Consider the following 19373-nt stretch of genomic DNA (forward strand, 5'->3'; position numbering starts at 1 on the left):
TATGAAACCAAAGAAAGATGGCAGGAGGTCTGCACGGATGAACACATTGCTCCTGACTAAACTCAAACAAAGAGACAGCATGCAGGAAGTGAGCAGGGACAAAAGACCCAAGAAGAATATAAAAACACTGCCTAAGCATGCATGGTTGAGGTTAGGAAAGCCAAAGCCCTTCTGAAGTTAAATCTGGTGAAGGATGTGAAGGCCAACAAAAAGGGCTTCTACAGGTCTATCAGCAGCAACGGGAAAGCTATGGAAAATGTGTGCCTGCTGCTAAATGGGGTGTGGGACTTGGTGACAAAGAATGCAGAAAAGGTCAAGGAAACTCAGTGACTTCTTTGCTTCAGTCTTTAATGGTAGGATTTTAATAAGATTTGCCTTCAGGAATCTTATGCCCATGAGACCAGATAGAAAGTCTGGAGCAAGGAAGACTTACTCTTGGTGGAGAAGGACCAGGTTAGGGAACATTTAAACAAACTGGACATATACAAATCTATGGGACCCGATGGGATGCACCACAAATGACGAGAGTGCTGGCCAGTGTCACTTAAGACTTGTTTATCTCAACTTTATCAAGGCTTTTCACACTGCCTCCCATAACATCCTCATAGACAACTGATGGTATATGGATGAGATAAACAGACACTGAGATATACTGAGAACTGGCTGAACTGCCAGGTTTGAAGGGATTGAGATTAGCAACACAAAATCCATGTAGTGGCCTACCCCCATGGCTGATACTGTTTAACATCTTCACTAATGACCCAGAGGGTGGGACAGAATGCACCCTCAGGAACTGTGCAGATGATATAAAACTGGGAGAAGTTTTTGATACACCAGATGGTTGTGCTGCCATTCAGAGGGACCTTGACAGACTGAGAATTGGACAGACAAGAATCTGTACTGGTTTTGGCCAAAACCAGATGTGGCATGAAAAAATGATGCAGTATTTCCCAAATGTGCATCCACCTAACTGGCACTGTATTTTTGTAGGAATATATTGATTTCATTAAACTTTTCAAGAAATAAATGGGGGAGGGGGAATAGAGATCAATTCATATGAAGAATTTATGTCCTACTTTGTTTAATTCAGAGAAAATGTACAAATGCAAGTCATCTTATATGCTACTTACATCTTAGTTCCAGTTTAAGTTTAGCTGAAATACAACACAGAAAGCAACACAGAGAAGACTTTTTGTTGCTTTGTAAATTTTAGTGGACATGGAAAATGTTAGATAATTTATCTGAGAGATGTGGTCTACTGCATACCAGTAAATATAATCTTAGTAACTATCCTTTGTGACTACCACTTAGTAGCAGCAGCAAACTCAGACATCAAATTATCTTTCAAACCCACTAATTTGTTTGCAGGACCAAATTCTAATCTTTGAAATTCATATCACCCTAAAATAGTGTTTCCTTTCACCACAAACCAATGAATTTTTTAGGGCTGTTCTGACCCAAACTAGTCACAGTCATTTATGCATATTCTTAAATGCTGTCATTATGAGGCTTAAATATTTATCATACTACAAACATGTATCCTTACATAATGATGAGACAAAATAAGAAACCGACAAAATGGAGATCAATTATTTTGACTATTAGTCTATACAGCTCTTTTTTGGAGAGCAATTAATTTGCACTTACCTTAAGATTAAATGGAACATCCTCTGGTGATCTTATTGATTATAAGTGGAACCTGAGATGGACCACAGCCTAGGATGACTAATGTGAAGATGTAAGTCACTAATGTGAAGATGTAAGTCATTGAATGGATTCACAGCCTTTACTCTCTAAAGCAGTATCAACAATTTCCCCTACTCAAGATGACAGACAAGTGTAAGAATTGCCAGAAAAACCCAGGAACTCTTTAAGTGACATGAGGTTATATTGTTGTGGCATACAAGTGAAACATTTTAAATAAACTATAAACTGGCTACATAAAGGTGAGCCTACTATACCTCAGATCCAAAACTTTAAATGAGATATTTCTCAACTTGTTTATGTTGTCTCTAAATATAGACAGTCCCAATGCTTACTGTACCAAACTTTTTATTATTTCAAACAAACTTCTGTACAAAAACATCAAAGCAGGCAAAGAAATCCAGTGATTTCAGCAAACAGCACAGAACAACTCACAGAATGCTTTAAGGTTTACATTTTTATTATACAAGTGACAAACAGCTTTCCTCTGGGCTACTTAAAGATAAGACTTCATTGTTTGACAAATAATCGCAGGTAAGCATGTATTAACTTCAGTTACCAAAGCTCAACAGAATGACCTGTCATCCACCTAGATTTACCTAACTGGAAGTGACTATGAACAAAGCAAGATTTCCCCTAATATACATTTTTAAATGTCCCCCCATTAAAAATGGAGCTTGTAAACAGTGGACTTACTACTGTGAAAAAGCAGTGTGATCACTGCTTGCAGAGAAAGAAAAAAAACTAGCGTGTTTTCTAACTCTGATCCTAACAACAACATAGTGATCTGCTGCTACGACTGCAGATGTGTGACATGAACGCTGGAGTTGCGGTGTTGTCCAGTATCACGACACGTATAGCACTGGCACCAATGGGTTCTGATCAGACTTGAGAAACCTCATAGTGGTTGCTCTGCTCAGAAATAAACTCTAAGGCAATCCCTACTCCAAAGAACTTACGATAGTAATACTGTTTAAGGATTGAGTTCAATGACTCAATTTGTCACAGCGCAGCTGAGTTTCAGCAGACCTAATGCATCTTGAAAGTTTTAAGGTAAGATTTTTAGAAGTGATATGCATGAAAATTCCAGTGAGAGCACACAAACTCTGATTTATGTAGACGGGAACAAGCAAACACAAATCTGAATCTGTGCACAAGAACAGGAGTTTTCACACATACATGCAAGCAAAGTACACAGAATACATTTTCAGAATGTGACCTCCGTAAGAATATGTACAGCAACTGCAGACCACCCAGAAGACACACTTAACAGAGCATGAGCACTTTGCTGCTTTTGACAAAGTATTTCTATTCCATTTACTGGAAAAATTACCAGAAAGTGAGAACAAACAACTCAGCAAGGAACACAACTCCTTGAAGCATCAATCACATCTCAAAAACCAATGAAGAGCAGTCAGCTGATATATATTTCTGGGTTGACTCTGAATCATCTAATGAATAATACTATCAAGGAACTTGATGGAATGCCTAAGAACAGCTCAGCTCTTAAAACTTACTTATATCACCCCTAGTTTGATAAAGCCAATTTGACACTACAGAAGTTTGCTGCTACAGGAAACTGTTCTGCTTTATACCAGTTTATATCAGCAAAAAAAATTACTTATCGCGTAAAACTGTCCAGGAGATAATGTTCATCACATTATATTTACACTGACAAACCCATTCTAGTTAAGTCAAGGCATTAGTATTTTCCCATTCCTTTCTAAATCTAATAAAATTATACAGAAATTTCAAAACGTAGCAATGGTCTTAAAACACATTTTCTATTCATTTATATTGTATTTGAAAAAGGATATTAAGTTCCTCATTTGTGGAAAGGTACAAGTTAAACTTAATAAAAAGGTAAAATTACCTCTTTGCAATATATTTTTGGATGTCAGCCAGAACACAATCCTTAAAATTATGTGGATCTCCACTTATTACAGGAAAGACAACATATTTTATGAGAGTGATGAACATTCAGGTGTTTTCCTATTCACACAAGTTTGATTAGAACCTAAAACTGACTAAAAAACTGTGCACATGTTTTTAAAACATATCCAATGAATTTTACTTTCTCTTATATTAACTTTCTCCTTCCTTAAAGCTACTTTTCTGTGGTATCTTTGACATATCAGTTTATTTGATTTCCATTTTGTCTTCACAATACTTACTTCTCTGTTAGAGAAGGTGTTCAAGGATTAAAATGCACAGATAAACTGTCATAGCTGAAGTATCTAAGTAAAAAAGTATTTTAAAAGTCAAAAGATAAAGGCTAGCATAAAAACTTAGGCTGCACTATATAAAGTCAGTCAGGTTATGATCAGATTCATATATTTTAACAATGTGAAGAAAATGGTTACGTAAATACACACAAGTATTAACATCAAACTGTATTAAATTATGTAAACATACACATCTTCTGTGATCAATACAAACATCTACTTGTCTCAGGATACTACTGCAGCATAGCTCGAATTTGTTTTGAAGTTGATTCATCATTCAGGTGTTTTGTAGTGAACCTAGAAATTGCAAGTTAAAACAGTATTTTATAAAATGAACAGGGATCAGAAAAGTCTGAAAATTTCAGTGCTTGTTTTTGAAATCAGTGCAGTTCAATTACACAAAGGAGGAACTTGTTTGTTCCTCTAGTCACTGATCACTGGAATTTAACTGCCAATAGTCCAGCACTCTTTATCTTCTAAATACCCCTTGCAATAAATTATTCCCTGTTAATAGGTGGAAAATTGTAGCTAAATCCTGTGTAAATCCTGTTCGCTATCCGCCTATGGCACAATTTTGGGTCAAAATTATTTTTCCACTTAAAAGCCTCAAAAGAATTAAAATCACGGAAAGACCTAAGAAAATAGGGTAACACTAAAAGGATTTAGGAATCTGGATTGAATTTGGGTATAATCTATATACTTAATTTTAAGCAGCTTTCTTAAATGTCCTGGAAGGACTGAAGGGCTTTAGTTAGTTTTTTTCCATTTAAGCCCAAACATTCTCTACTACTTATGCTCGTAGGGAGATCAATTATCACATAAACTCAAAACATACCTGATACCTGTAGGATTTAACTCCACGTCAATTTTAATTCAAAAGACATGATAAGCGAATATGGAGGTTGTTATGGCTGCAGTTCTCACTCTATCCAAGCATTCAACAGCTAGAGAATTCAATACAGCTCTGAAAAACTTGGTACTAAGACTCCCTTCTCAGCTTCAGGGAAGTGTCAGACCATTGTGTCTTGCTCCCCAAGACAGCACCTTAAACACTTAGCTACAGGACTGGGATCAAGGTTGCTGTTTTCATGAAATTGTATCATTCATCAAAATTAAAAAAAAAAAAAAAAAATCTTAAAAGGGAAAGAGAGAAGGGAAGCATCAAGGGGTTGAGAAACAGCAATTCTACTCTTTGCTTCTAAAATATTCTAGTTGCTGGGCTATTTTATATATATATAAAAAAATAGCTTAGATATATTGTTTACCTTTGATGTATTGTTTACCTTTTAGATGGCTAAATTTTAGGTGATAAAACAAACCTTAAGGGTCTCTCAAGGAGGACATTACAACTTCCCATACTAACAGTCATTGCTTATCAAAGTGAAATGGAATTGAAAGAAATTAATATAACTTATGAAAACCTCAGGTAATGAAGGCAAAACTAAAGGACAATTTTCTTAATAAATCAAGCTTCTAAGGTCAAAAGTCTTAAATATAATGAGATTTGGAGAAAAACAAGGAAGAATTTGTTAAGGCTGAATCAACCAATTACTTCACACATACCTGAGAGCATTCAGAAGTCCTTCCACTGTGTCAGGTGGTTGCTCCTTTAAAACTTTTATGCATCCCTTCATCTGGGAACAGAAGCATGCCACTATTGAACAATAATATATGAATCGCACTAGTTGAAAACAAGGAAAAAATTCACCATAGACTGGCAGAGTTTTTTTCCTACTGAGTCTTAATGTCACTTTATATGAGATAATAAAAGCATTATAACTTATTAAAAATTATCTTAAGGTAAAAATCTAACTTTTGGGAAAACAACATCTACTTTAATAATCATTTGTAGTGAGTAAATAATATATAAAGTGTATATATTTTAATTTGTACATGATTTCTCCACTTCCACTTTAAAAAAAATATCAAGAACAGCTGATATAAGCTTAAAAAGAGATTTTGGAAGAGAGTTCCATGTCCTTAGCAGCTATCAGAAAAGATGTTTCAACTTTGACTTTTATTTTGTACTTTTTTATATTTCATTTTATATTATGCTTGCACACAAGGAAGTAATTTTCAGTATTCAGTTTTCAGTTGCAAACTTAACTGGTGATAATTTATGATTTGTTTCATAACTAGTGGTTACAAATTTAATCTGAGATAAGAAGCCCATGATGTTGATTTTAAACACCACATTGAATTAACATCTTCACGGAGGCTGTAAAAAACAGGCTGAAACTGTCCAAATTTACAAAATGGGAAATGAAGCAGAGAAATAAGAGGTAGAACCCATTTGACCCACTATACAGACTCTCTATCTAGTCAATAGAGAGAAATATGAAATTCCTCTAACCTGTTCAGAATATACTTTCACATGTAATGAACTGTGCTCCAGAAGAACATATTTCTTCCCATTGCTATGAAGACATCTAATAGCTATCCAGAAATTAGGCTAGATTAATTCCATCTTATTTAAAATGACAGATAAAGACATGGCAGCATCAAGATTTGAACCTTCTAATTTTCCAAGTCATATTCCAGTGCTAAATCTACATGTCAGTATTTTCTTTGCAGCTAAAGAGCAACTCTGCCTTATTATGGAAATAGACGATGAAATACTTAACTGAGGTCAGGGTCCATGTATTTGCCAATAAAAATTATTTGGAAAATGTAGTTCAGCCTCCTGCACAATGACCAGCCTAATGGCCACTGATCACTGCTCAGTTGGCTCATTTCTACCTGGAAGATAAAACTATCTTTGCAAATAACTGATCAGATTAAATTTTCAGTATAACAGCACATGTTTTGAAGTGACGCAGCTGCTTTTCCTGAAGTAGAGAAACTCAAGACTATATTCACATCAGCCAGTACAGATTTACATGCCCCATCAGAACAGAAAAGACAAACTCAAAAAGGAGAAAAATTCAAACCATTCTTTTCCATTTTTGTTAGAATCAGATTCCCTAAAACAGTCAAAAAGGGAAGCTGTTAGAATGGCTAAGCTAGGAGCCTGTAATTAACTGTGTGAAATACAGTCTCCAGTCTTGAAAGAGTAAGGAAAGGGTAATTTGTTCCACTGTCCCTGAAATTCTCTTGAAATGGTTCCCAAGAAGTGATTAGTTTGAAGAAGAGAATTGTTTTTCACAGTGAAAAAACCCTCATCATCTGAAATATTGGAAGATTTTTTTATTAGAGAACAATCACTGAACTAATCAGGTCAATTAAGAACTGGGACCATGTAGTCATTTTTAAAAACTGAGTCATACATTTCCTGTCTCCCATTTACATCTAGCTAACTTTCCTGTAAGACTACAGGGCTTTAGGATAAATGCGAGAAACAAAGTACACACATTATATTTGGACTTATCAAAATTTTACTTGTGTTGCCTCTGTGGGCAAGAGACTGAGTTAGCAGTCAGGAAGCCTGCATTCAATTCCCTGGCTCTATCTGCTACATGACCTTGAGCAAATCAAGTCGCTTCTTTGTGACATATCTTTCCCTCCGTAAAACAGAGTCAAAGATGAGGTGTGGTAAAATATTGTTATCTGCAGATGAAAAATGCCAATGAAGACTCAGTGTCATGGAGCGCAATAATATATATATATTATTTTCTTTTGAAGTAGGGTCTCTTGTAAGGTGACAGACTTAGCATCTTTTTAAATGAATTATGGATTATTTCTGCTGAAAGACATGGCGCATGACATTTAGGTTTGTAAAAACATGTAGCAAAAATAAGAGTACTTTTCTGTGTGTGCTTGCAATATTGCAGTTGAAAAAATAAGGTTGATTTCACTGAGACTGGTCATTCCAAAGCTATAATTGAAGACTCATCAAGATTACAACAATAACATTTCAGTTCTGCTACTTCACATCTCAGACAAAGCAGAGACAATGTTGAATATCCGCTTATTTACAACAGAACTACTGCCAAAGATGAACATTTTAGTATAAATAAATCACATGAATAATAAAAAATTACGACGACAGAATGTATTCCAGTGTAGATGTAATACGAAATTATTTTAGTGTAGCCATACAGTTGGCAGGAAAGCAAAGTTAACTAAGGCAAATGAGTAACTTTGTCTGGAAGAAAATACAAAGAAAAGATGACTGATCCTTATTTTAATTTCAAACAAGCTGATATATTCAGGTATGCAGGTGAAGATAAATTCTAAATTTTGCCATTCCAAAGTAATTAAAATAATTTATGTGAAGACATAAGCTTGTGCTGAAAATAAGCTGCAGACTAGTATTCTCAAACCTACAGAGTATTAAAGTCACTCTTACATCAATCTTTGATGTCTTTGAGAAAGCTCCCACAGGATGAACGTGATCATACAGAATAATAACTCCCACCATTACTCGCATGCAGAACATAAGGGTCTCTTCACTGGTGAATCTACTCCTGTACTCTCTGGAAAACAGAACAAAAGAAATAAAGTCTTGACTTTACTAGGCTATTTTGCAAAGTAGACTATAAATGCGTGAAATCTGAACTAAAACTGTATTTTAAGGTTGAAGATGAATCTTAGTAACATTTTAAAGATCTTTGAATTGCATAAGTCCTTGTTAATTTAGAAGAATTGTTAGAGAGCAAATCGAGATACGTGAACCCCTTCTAGTACTCCTTCACAGTTCAAATCCTCACTTCAGCAAAACATCTATGATGATGGCTTCACAGAAGACTTCTACAGTTGATGAAGTATGATGGAGACTGGTTGTACTTCTGCTCAATCTTAGAAAGACATCATATCAGGACCCCAAAGGAAAAAGTACTATATTTTTAAAATTCCTACTTTGATATAGTTAACATTTAAGTGGGATCTAATTTCAGCAGCTAGTAAATTTAGGGCCTCCCCAACGTGGATCATAGTCATTGCTCTCTCTCCCTCCTAAATCCATAGGCAATTTCAACAACCCAGGTTCACTGAGAATCTGAAATGTGGGCGCCTAGTAGATAGGACTGGACTGAACTAATTCCAAGGCGTTTTTCCTTGACTTTTCAATTCCAAAATAAGAATATGCATGACACAGTTAAGACAGTCTCTCTATCAGCTTTAATCCCTGAAACCATCATCAGGAAATGAAAAATGAACTACAGCAGATAAAAACAAATCCTAAACCCCAGAAATTATCACAATTTTTATAGCAAACATTATTTTGAGTAAATAATACATAGATTGGTCTACTGCCATTCACTGACTTTCAATATAAAACTTGATCCTTTCACTTAAACATATTATTTAAAATATCAAAATCTGTACTATACTACCTCTCAGTTTACAATAACTTCAACTTTTATTCTTACACAGCATCATAATATGAACAGATTTAAAGGTTGCAGACAGTTTGTTGTGAAAATGCTTGATTATCTCACAATTAGAACTTAGTATCAGATAATCATCTGGTAGATGACTCACAACTTTCTGTTTCGCCACTTCTGCCAAAAAATGAGCTGACACATAAGGTTACTTTTCAATTACTACTTCTACGATGTCCCAGATTGTGAGATGAGTCCCACCTCCTATGTACACTTCTCCAGAATTTTCACAAACACACACAGTAACCTTTGGAGTTCTACCCTTTACAAGACATCATGAATAAGTGATTCAAAGACAGGAAGGCTACCCTGACTCTATCTTTTATGTGTTTTCCACTCAGAGACCTCTAACCTAAAAAATACTCAACTAAATGCACAGCTAGATATTAGCAAGTACACTGGCTGTATCTATGCTAGCAGATAGGAATACAATTGTACAGTTTCCATACGGCTGAACTTTCTCATATCCAGAATAAGATGGCTTCATCCAAAAAAGATCTACTCAAATGATCCTCAAAATAACCCCTGTGTATTATTTGTGAAAGAACTACTTGGAAGAGCCAAAATTTTGCCCCTGAATGTGCTAATAACTGAGCAGCATGGGCAATCAAGAGACAGGAGTTGGCCTGTGGGCCTGGTTAGACAAGACACAGACACTGAAGCCTGTAAGTGCATAAGATTACACTTGTATTTTAACCTTTGTTGAAATACAGGCTGACCATGTAAGCTCTCCCTAACAAAACTCAATACCGAATCATGAAAAATAGGTAGTTAAAATAGGAGGCAAGGCTTTCTAATACCAGGTCATGTTTTGTATATAAAAGTGATAACAACTTAAGGCAAACATACAGGCATTAATTTTGAAAAAACCTGTGTTTCCCACAGGTGGCTACTTAAAATACAATATAAATTCTCTCATATAAGAAAAACAAGATTTAAGGTAAAACTTACGGTGTTTCCAACATGACTTTACATACACTAGCCATAGTACTTAGACAGTCTGTTGTATTTTCAATTGGTAACGTTTTGTTCTAGAAGGGTTAAAAACAGACAATGTTCAGTAAACCATCTTGTAAAATTAAAATCAAGAATGTCTGTGTTAGACCTTTTCTCTCCCATTACCTACTTCTGATACAAAATGTGTAGTTGCATTACTGAGTGTTTTCAGCATTGGTGTGGCTTCTGCATAAAACAGGGACATCCTATTCGCCATTTCATTGTTCACTTCATTCTCAATGTCTAGCTGATGAAAACATAAGAAAAAATAGTCAGTAAAATTCTTTAAAATCTTGCCAGCAGCAAGAAAAAGATACAGTACATGCTCATGCCAACAAGCAGACTGTTGCATGAATAGATCCACTCTAATCACTTCATCCAGACTGCTGATTAACTCTCAGTGTGAAGGACAGAACGTGACAGCTAGCAAATCAAAAGAAAAAACATTACCACAAATGGTATAAATGCATATTGATAAATACCTCAGCGTGAACAGATCAGATTTTATTTACTTACATGCATGTTGTTTATTCTGTTGCGACTTATTGTCCGCCTATAATAACTGAAGTCATTCTGAATTGCTGGGTTTCTCATCTTTGAGGAAGACAAATAGTAAATAATCAATTTCGGTTTAAACTACATGGACAAAAAAATCAGCATGTGTTAAAAGACTTTATTAACCTTAAGTTCATCGAAACGAAGAGTAAAATGTAAGATTTCTGCAAACTCTTTCGCTAGAGCCTGTTCTCGTTCCAGGTGCTGAGTTGGAGTATAAGGTGGGCACGTCAAGGACTCCAGTAAGCTCTGCAGGGCTTTCTCTGAGTAAAAATTAGAAGCACAAGTTCTATTCAGTCAAAGTATTAAGTAAAGTTTTAAGCATTACAAAGTTTTAAGTAAGTATCTAAATATACTTTGAAGGGAAGGAACGCTCCAAAAATGCAGAGCCCTAATAGAAATTATTTTTCGTACTTTTCTAAGGTGAGAAACATTAGTCACAGACACCTGCCTCTTCAGGCTCTCTGCCATTTTCTCTTCACTTTGTATCACTGAGCTCTCTTCCCCTTTTATCACCCTTTATCTGGGTTACCCATTGAAAATTCTAGAGAAAGCAATTTTCTTGCATTCAGATATTAGCCAACAGCTTAGTGTAGAGATTATTCTAGCATCTCTGTTACTAACAGGGTACTCTTGGGCACTGATAGCAATGTAATTCAACTCCTGCAGCTATAATTACTAGCATTACTCAAGAAGTGAAAGACTTGGTAAGCAGGATGTTGTAGAAGAATTCCCTTGCATTGGGAGTTCTCCTACTTCATACACACATTTTCGCACACTGGTTGTCTTCCAGAGTCCTAATTCAAGGAGTAATTACATCTTTTTGGGGGTTTGTAGGGATGACAAAGTCAGTGTAAAACATGCTCAACTTCGTTTTTTCACCCTGTGAGAGAGTTTATTGATACTCTTCTTCCCGTTATCCCTGTTTTTAAAAAGTCTCAAAATATTATTGGTTTACATTCCTTTTGAAACTCTGAAGGATCCAAATTACAAAAAATAAATTGCATTAGTACAATATGGACCAGTGAAGTGCAGAAGAGTGGCAGGCATCAGAGAAAAACTTTTTACAGATTTATCACGTTCTTTGCTTGTACTCTATTTAGATAATACAGATTTTAAGTGACAAACTAAAAAATTATGACAATTCTGAAATTAGGATTAAAAATATGCCTTGGTAAATATAATCATCATTAAAGTTGTTGATATCAAACAGAAAGAATAATAACCCTTACAAAGTCTGCGAAGAAAGAAACTTCCTATCTCTTTATATATAAAGTAGCCTAATAAACAACCATACTAAAACAGGGCTCACCTAATCTGAGTGAAAACTCATAAAAGCGCTTCAGCCTTACAACCAGAGGACATACTGAATTCCATGCTTTCTCTTGCAAATGGATATCATTGGGATTTTGTATTGCCTGAAATGAAATTATTACTGTAAAGAACTGCAATATTTGAATAACAAGCAAAAGGTGGTTTAGAATTTTTATATTGTGTTATTTTAGAAAGTAAGTATCATAAAGCACAAAACAATTACAAGAAATTACATGGCACAGGAATATGAAATTATGAAGTCCAAAAAATACCATGTTTTCCACCTTCCTTCTCCCTCTGTAATATACTGATTTAAAATTCTTCATTACAATGCAACACTAACATACAGAAATAAGTTTTAACATATTCTTTGAGGAACAAAGCTACTGTAGAAGCATCAGATAAGACCTTTCGTTGTAGATACAGCCTTTTTTTTTTAAAGGTTTTAACACTTTTGAAATCTTCAACATATTCAGGTTCTTAAGTAACAAACAGTTCATGCTAACAGTAACTGTGAAGCTGATGCAAGAAAAGGTTCGATCAGCTGAGAAAAATTTTAAGTTACACTACAGAATTGTACTTTGGGACCAGTTTCATAGAATAAGATGCCTGTAAATTGGATGTAAGGTTATAATTTACTGTGGCTCACTGTTTCACTTACACCAAAGAACAACTATTTTCACCTTTTTTTACAGCGTACTTCTGAAATCTGAGTATTATTTCTTCCATGTCCTCAACTTTGACTTCTACCACGAGATATATGAAATGAGCTATATGAAATGGTGTTTCTTAAAGTGAAAAATAATTACTAATTACTAACAGCAAACCCGAAAGAAGTTCCAATAGCCATCATTTAATGATTTCACATTAGGGCTTTATCAACGTTACACATCATCCGTGATGTAATTTCTAAATACAATTTTAATGAAGACTTTTATACAGCTTCATAGAATGTGTTTGGATATAGAATAGAAGCAAGGAAAACACTGAGTTTTGCTTGACTTTGTTTCCAAATAACTGTCATTGACTTTAACAAACATACATCTCTAATTTCTTGTCCAGCTCCTTTGTAAGCCTGAAGGTCTGCAAGCATGCTTTCCGAGTCCTGTAAAACTGCACTGATCTGATTCCATACCTCCCTTTCTCCATCTGTGGGCTGTGCATCTAAGAAACAGAAAAGCGAAATGCATAAAGTCAGAAGGTAGCTGCAGTACAAATGGCAAGATTACTCAATTCTACTTAACAACATTATATCCAGCTTGACTAAGTGTAACTCCATTCTGATGTGTTTTTTTAAAATATACAACTATACTGCACTGCCATTTTGCTAAAATCCAAGTTTCTGCTTTCTATAGCAAGGAAAGAAAAATAGCACAATTTTTGTATGCTCTGGCTCATAATGCCTCTTCTCAAAACACAGCATTTTAAGGCGAAGCAGTATCATAAAGCAATGTTATTAAAAAATAGGGTAATGCATCAGTCCTTTAGTAAAAATGTCTCTTTCTTTCAGGAGCTCCACAGCTTGATTACAAAGAATTGTTCACTTTTCTTGCAGCTTGGGGATAAAATCAGGCCTTTCAGTGGATGGAGCAGTGGGAGATTACACCACTTTGACTTTGCTCCAGGCTTCCTTAACCAGGGTAATTTATCTTTCCTTTTGTAAAACACAGATACAATACTGTTAAAAATAAACATTTTTCTTTTGTATGTCTGAGATCATTCCTGTTACTAAAATAAATCCAGCTCTGTCAATGATCAGTTTTCAGGGTGGGAGCGACCTGTGGACCTTTATTGTTCAGAGAAATGACATTTGGAAGTAGATCAATTTTCCCATTCAAATCCCATCCAAAGAGATTTTCACAGCAGTGTGACACCAGGGAGTGAGTGATGTTATCCCTAAAACATTGTCATGTTAGACAAGGTAGAGATCTTCTGCTTCCTCTTGCTTTAAAACAAAAATGACTGGCACTGACTAAAGACTGGATGACCCATATATAGGATCGTAGTCAGTATTTGTAGAAACAATCACATTGTCCCAGCAGATTTCTGCAGAACCACAACTTTTGTTTGTTTTCTTCTTAAATTTGTATTAGCTTGTAAAGATAGTATTTTCATTTTTATGGAAGAAAAAAGTACTTTGAAGGTGAATCCTAGGTCTTAAGGACTACTTGCTTGAACTAAAAGCAATGAATACCTTCAGTTCAAACCTCACCAACTAGGAAGAGATACTGTACACAGCTCTACATTAACAGACAAGAAATATTAAAAATACTTTTTCTGTTGAGTCTTCTGACTCTCCACCCATATATCAGTACGGGATTCATTTACCCACCTCCCATTAGAAATGGATGAACTGGTTCACCTTGGAGAGTATGGAAAAAGCAGACATTCTCTCCATGATGTTTCAGGTTAGGATAATTTGTTTAAATGCGTCAAGTTATCTATGGACCTTGCATATATGAGACACAAATGGCTGAGATTCACATGTCTAACTCTGAAGCAACTAATACTTAAAATCTTTCCTATATTCATGTCACCATGAGTTCCATGAGACTGGGCACATGAAACAATATTGATTTGATTTTCCTTTTATTTTGGAAATTTTCCCTAATCTTATTTAAAAGACAGAACAAGTAAAAATAAGCTGGCATTGCTCAACTGGGTTTTAAATCCAAAATAATTCATGAAACTAAAAAATTCCACTATCCTTCAAAAAGCGAGGGAAAGTATCACTAAAGGGAAAAACTATCCCAAACAGGAGAATCCTATCTGGGACATGGCTGTTGAATGGACCTATTAGTCACATTAATTTTACAGTGTTACTGACTGGTTCTTTCCCCAAGCTGCAAGAAATCTCAGGTATACAGCGTAAAGGGGTCTGTCACCTTCTAATAAAGAAACAAAACAGTAAACGCTTTTGAGTTTAACCAAGAAAGTGGTAATCTTGCTAAACAGTTACATATCATAGAATAACAGGGTAGGGGGAAGGTAGGAGTCACCTATAAATCAATATCTGTATTTTAACAGTTAAATAAAAGTTAAGTAAAATAACATTTTCAGTGAATATTAAGACACAAAACAGAGTAAGTTATTTATTAGTACAGTTCATGAGTGTAAAATTTGCATGTTCAGGTCACTTGAAACATGGGTTGGTAAATAAGATATTTCTGTTACCTTTTACAATTTGCTTTAAAAAATACTAGCCCCTAATAGAAATGTAAACACTATAGTCTGCTCAGCACTTTGGGAACTAAAAATGGCCTTTAGTAACAGCCTTTATCATTAGTATTTTTTAAATTTTTCCCAATTCATCCATTGGAAGTTGGGGGAAGATTGAACATTTGAAACTCATTGAGCTTTCTGTAGTATCCCAGCACCTGCTGAAGGAGGAGTGGGAAGAAGGTAGGTGGGTGGAAGAGGGAAAGAAACGTAAGGGAGAGGAAGAAGGCTGCAAAGGCTACAGAGCAACAGGCTTAGCTTGCATTTGCAGAAGCATTTTATATTTATGCTGAAAGTGTTTAGCTTAAAAATAAAGGGAGGATGATTCAGCTTTTTTAAAAAAAAAACATGCATCTTACTTATGAAATATGTTATGCAAACAGATGTTCTGAAAAAAACATGGTCATGTTTCAAAAGGGATTTTACATGAAGATCTTGCAAAAAATGGTCAGCTAAAGCACCTGTAATTGATCACTTTGAAAAAGATTTCATCTGGCTGTCAACAACAGTAATAATAATAGCAACAACAATGAAAAGGAACACAGACTTCTTCATGACAGATTTTGGATTTTAAAATTGGTTTTCTATTCCAACAATACCAAAGTGTGTTTCTCTGTTCTGAGTAAAAAATTGCCACTTCTGAATCACAGTATGGAATCACTGCTTGGCAGTGCTCACCTCTTATCCCCGTACCACCAGAGAACCAGCATGCTCCTAAGCAATTTGAGCCCATTTATAAATAAAACCATTGCCACTGACTACTCCACATTGAATGCAAGCCTTCTCAGGAGTAAGTTGCCTTAATCACCAAACTTACTGCATTTCAAGTCTGAATTTTTAGAGTACTCGTGATTAGCATTCAGAGTACACTGTCTTCAGTAAGACAAAATAGGAAACCTGTTCACCTCCCTTTGCCCAAATGTTTCTAATGTGAGCCCTAAACCTGACAACTAAATGAATTCTATAACAAATTAATTAGAGTCACACCAGGCTTGACTCTTCCATATTCAGATGCTACCAGAAAATTTTCATTTAGAAAGCAAGAATTTTAGCTCTGGAGAGAAACATAATTCCACTGGCTCCATCAGAAATAACCAGGATATGATAATGCATCCATTCCATGAACAAATGTTCTCTTTCATCTTCATATTTGGTCTATTCCATGTTTTGGATGTGGTTTCAGAGTTCATTAAAAAAAGGGGAGAAAGCTGAATCCACTGCAATCCATTTGTGGATGCATTATATTTCAGGTGCATGGTGGGGTGTGAAGGTGGAATCATCATTCTTAGACAAATACCCATTGTTTTTTTTTTTCAAAAAAAGCCCCTAACAGCACAAGATATCTGCCCCAAGGGTACATTAGAAAGGGTGCATAGAAGCTGCTTTGTAGGTAAGACATTAGTATTCATAGAACAAGATTAAATATATATATATAAAAAAAAAAAAAGCTATGAAGCCTTTACCAATATAAAATAAAATACAGCAATATCTCAATAAATAGTTTTTAGGAAGATATAACTTTAGGAAGATAATACTAAAAGAAGTGTTTCCAATCCAGACCCCCTTTCTGTATCTGAAATACAGACCAAAAGCACAGAACTTTATTCTGCCCTCAGTCAAACTGATTGCAGGTTAAAATGTTTCCCACTGAAGCTGGTTAGTGCTTGCATTTCAATGAATGTGGAATCATACTTGTCAAAAAAACATCATATCCTCCTGGCCGTAACAGCCTAGCAAAAGAATATCAACTTAATCAAGATGTCTTACAGGCTCTGCTTTTGTGGCTGGTGGAAAAAGTTAGAGAGCAGTACATGTATTTTACTGTGTAATGCTAAAGTCCTATTTCAGGTTTGCCACCATGACAATGATTTTTCCCATTCCGATCTGGGACAAAATTAGATTAAAAGCTAGTTTTTGTCATAGGAAAATACAAAAGGCATTACAACTACAGTAAATAATGCATTTTAGAGGGCACCAGAACCTGCTACAGGCCATACATTAAAAAGAACAGTATTAGGTAGAAACAGTACCCTAATCCAGTCAACACACAGTTTTTGAATTTCATCCTTTCTAAACTAGCTATCAAAGTGAAGTTCCCTAAATTGTTACTACTTGCTACAGGCACAGTGCTGTTCCAGGGATATCAGCGCCAGGCTTCAGTTCCGTGGCAGACACAGGATGGACGAGCCTCTCTCCGACTGAGCCATAGCTTCTTGCTTAGGGCACTCCCTGCAGCACTGGGGGCAAGAGTTTAACCTCCCATAGGCTGGATACAGATTACATCTCCAGCCTTGCTGCCTGTGGAGCAAGGATACTAATTAAAATCCTGTTACACAAAGAGTGGGCAGTTGCTCTGCTGCCAGACATGTTCCAATAACAGACGCTTTTAATCATACATGAACAATGATAACTGAAAATTTCATGAATCTTTCTGGGGTTGGGGGGAGCAATCCTAGAAAATAAGTGTCCTTGATTCTTGGGGGGGATGAGGGGAATTAAATTAAGATCAGGTAACGAGCCTACCAAGCTAATATTTAGGAAAAAAAAAAAAGGAACCCGGTTAAGGCTAGAGAATTTAGTGTTATAAAAGGTATTTGTATCTGAGGAGAGGATGGGACTGAAGGGGTCACTTAAGGACACATCCTCCCAATGATTTATAAGCTTTAGTCTTTTAGGTTCAAAACAAATTGTTGTTACCTCAACCTTCAAATTATTTAGAAGAATTCATGTAGAGTTATTTGTTTATTTTGACTGAAAAAGGCCCTCTCTAGGCAGCAAGAACTCAACAATTTTCTGAAAAAAAGAGCACTCATAAGCTGCTATGGGAAGAGCCTCAAATATCCAGAATTCATTTACCTGTGACTAATTTAAACAAGGTCAACATCTAAAGAACAAAACAGTTCTTGAGCTGAAAAAATCAATTTCAAGAGAATTTGCCCTATAGGTTCATGAAATCCCGAAATCCACACACTTGCCATGCACTCACTCTTACTAATATTATTTTCCAGTTGAGAGCTAAGAAGGAATTAAGGAAGAGTAAGGGGTATATAATCAAAGCCAATATGTGGCAGTTTGATGAAGAATACCCACACAAAGATACAAGTGTAAAACCACAATACAGTTCACCTTCAGGGAATGAAGAGATTGTTTTTTCTTTACTTAAACCTTTCAGTAGACCTTAAAAAACTAATTTGGCTGAATTCATATAGTTTGCATTTCACCACAAAGGCTTTTTCACCTGCATAGGAGAACACTATTCTCCATATCACTCCCTGAAGTTACCACAGTTCCCATTTGTCGCTCTTTGCTTTCAAGGCTGGACTGACTGCATCTTCAAATTGCTTTTCCTTGCGCAGATCCAGAGTAACTGTCTAACTATAAGATGATTACCAGGGAGCATACAAAACTGCTTTTGCTATACAACATTAACTTAAATTAATGCTGGATTCAAGGTTTTTCAAGTATGACCATCGAGTTACAAAACTTGGTTCCCAGTTTGGAACAAAGAATAATGCCACTAAAAGGTGTCCTAAGAATTGCAACTGGTGATATGGACAGCTGCAAGAAAGGGGGGGAAAAGAGATGTTTTTGAACAATTTTTTTTTGTAAACTAAACTTCTCTAGGGAAAAAGTTAAAATTTCTATTAAAAAAAAAAAAAAAAAAAAAATAAAAACAACAAACCAACTGGACGGTGATATTTTGAAACTTATTTCTTCTTTCGTAATTCTTTCCCAATTTCAAATATAGCTTAAGGCAGAAGGTGAAAAAACCACAACTTTAAATTAGGTGAGAAAACTTAATTTTTCTAAGTGTTCCTGTTTCTACCTGCCCATTTTTCCAGACCTCAAGAATTGCATCGAAGAGATGCATCAGAGGGACTAAGGCTAAATATGAAAAAAATCAGGTTGGTGAAAAATATGTTAGGGAAAAGTGAGCATGCAACTGATGAAAAACAATCTGTAATTAAATGTAATCCAAAACAAACAAACAAAAACCTGTAATGGAATTTTTCAAAATATATACTACATGATTGTCCTC

At 35.4% G+C, this 19373-nt stretch overlaps 1 protein-coding gene across 5 annotated transcripts in view; it reads right to left on the minus strand.

The window, feature by feature from the left end:
* Positions 1–2035: 2035 nt before the first annotated feature.
* Positions 2036–19373, minus strand: part of CYRIA (CYFIP related Rac1 interactor A) — a 57933-nt gene continuing 40595 nt past the window's right edge. For all 5 annotated transcript variants that reach the window (XM_033004530.2, XM_033004531.2, XM_033004532.2 and 2 more), the window contains 9 exons: positions 13158–13279; positions 12114–12219; positions 10928–11064; positions 10763–10840; positions 10377–10493; positions 10202–10281; positions 8218–8344; positions 5493–5563; positions 2036–4226 (listed from right to left, as the gene is read on the minus strand). In XM_033004530.2, the coding sequence (XP_032860421.1) occupies positions 4163–4226; positions 5493–5563; positions 8218–8344; positions 10202–10281; positions 10377–10493; positions 10763–10840; positions 10928–11064; positions 12114–12219; positions 13158–13279 (902 nt within the window). In that variant the 3' untranslated portion in view covers positions 2036–4162. The remainder of the gene's footprint in view (positions 4227–5492; positions 5564–8217; positions 8345–10201; positions 10282–10376; positions 10494–10762; positions 10841–10927; positions 11065–12113; positions 12220–13157; positions 13280–19373) is intronic.

Source organism: Tyto alba, unplaced genomic scaffold (genome assembly GCF_018691265.1).
Source record: "Tyto alba isolate M040663 unplaced genomic scaffold, T.alba_DEE_v4.0 Super-Scaffold_40, whole genome shotgun sequence".
Classification (NCBI taxonomy): domain Eukaryota; kingdom Metazoa; phylum Chordata; class Aves; order Strigiformes; family Tytonidae; genus Tyto; species Tyto alba.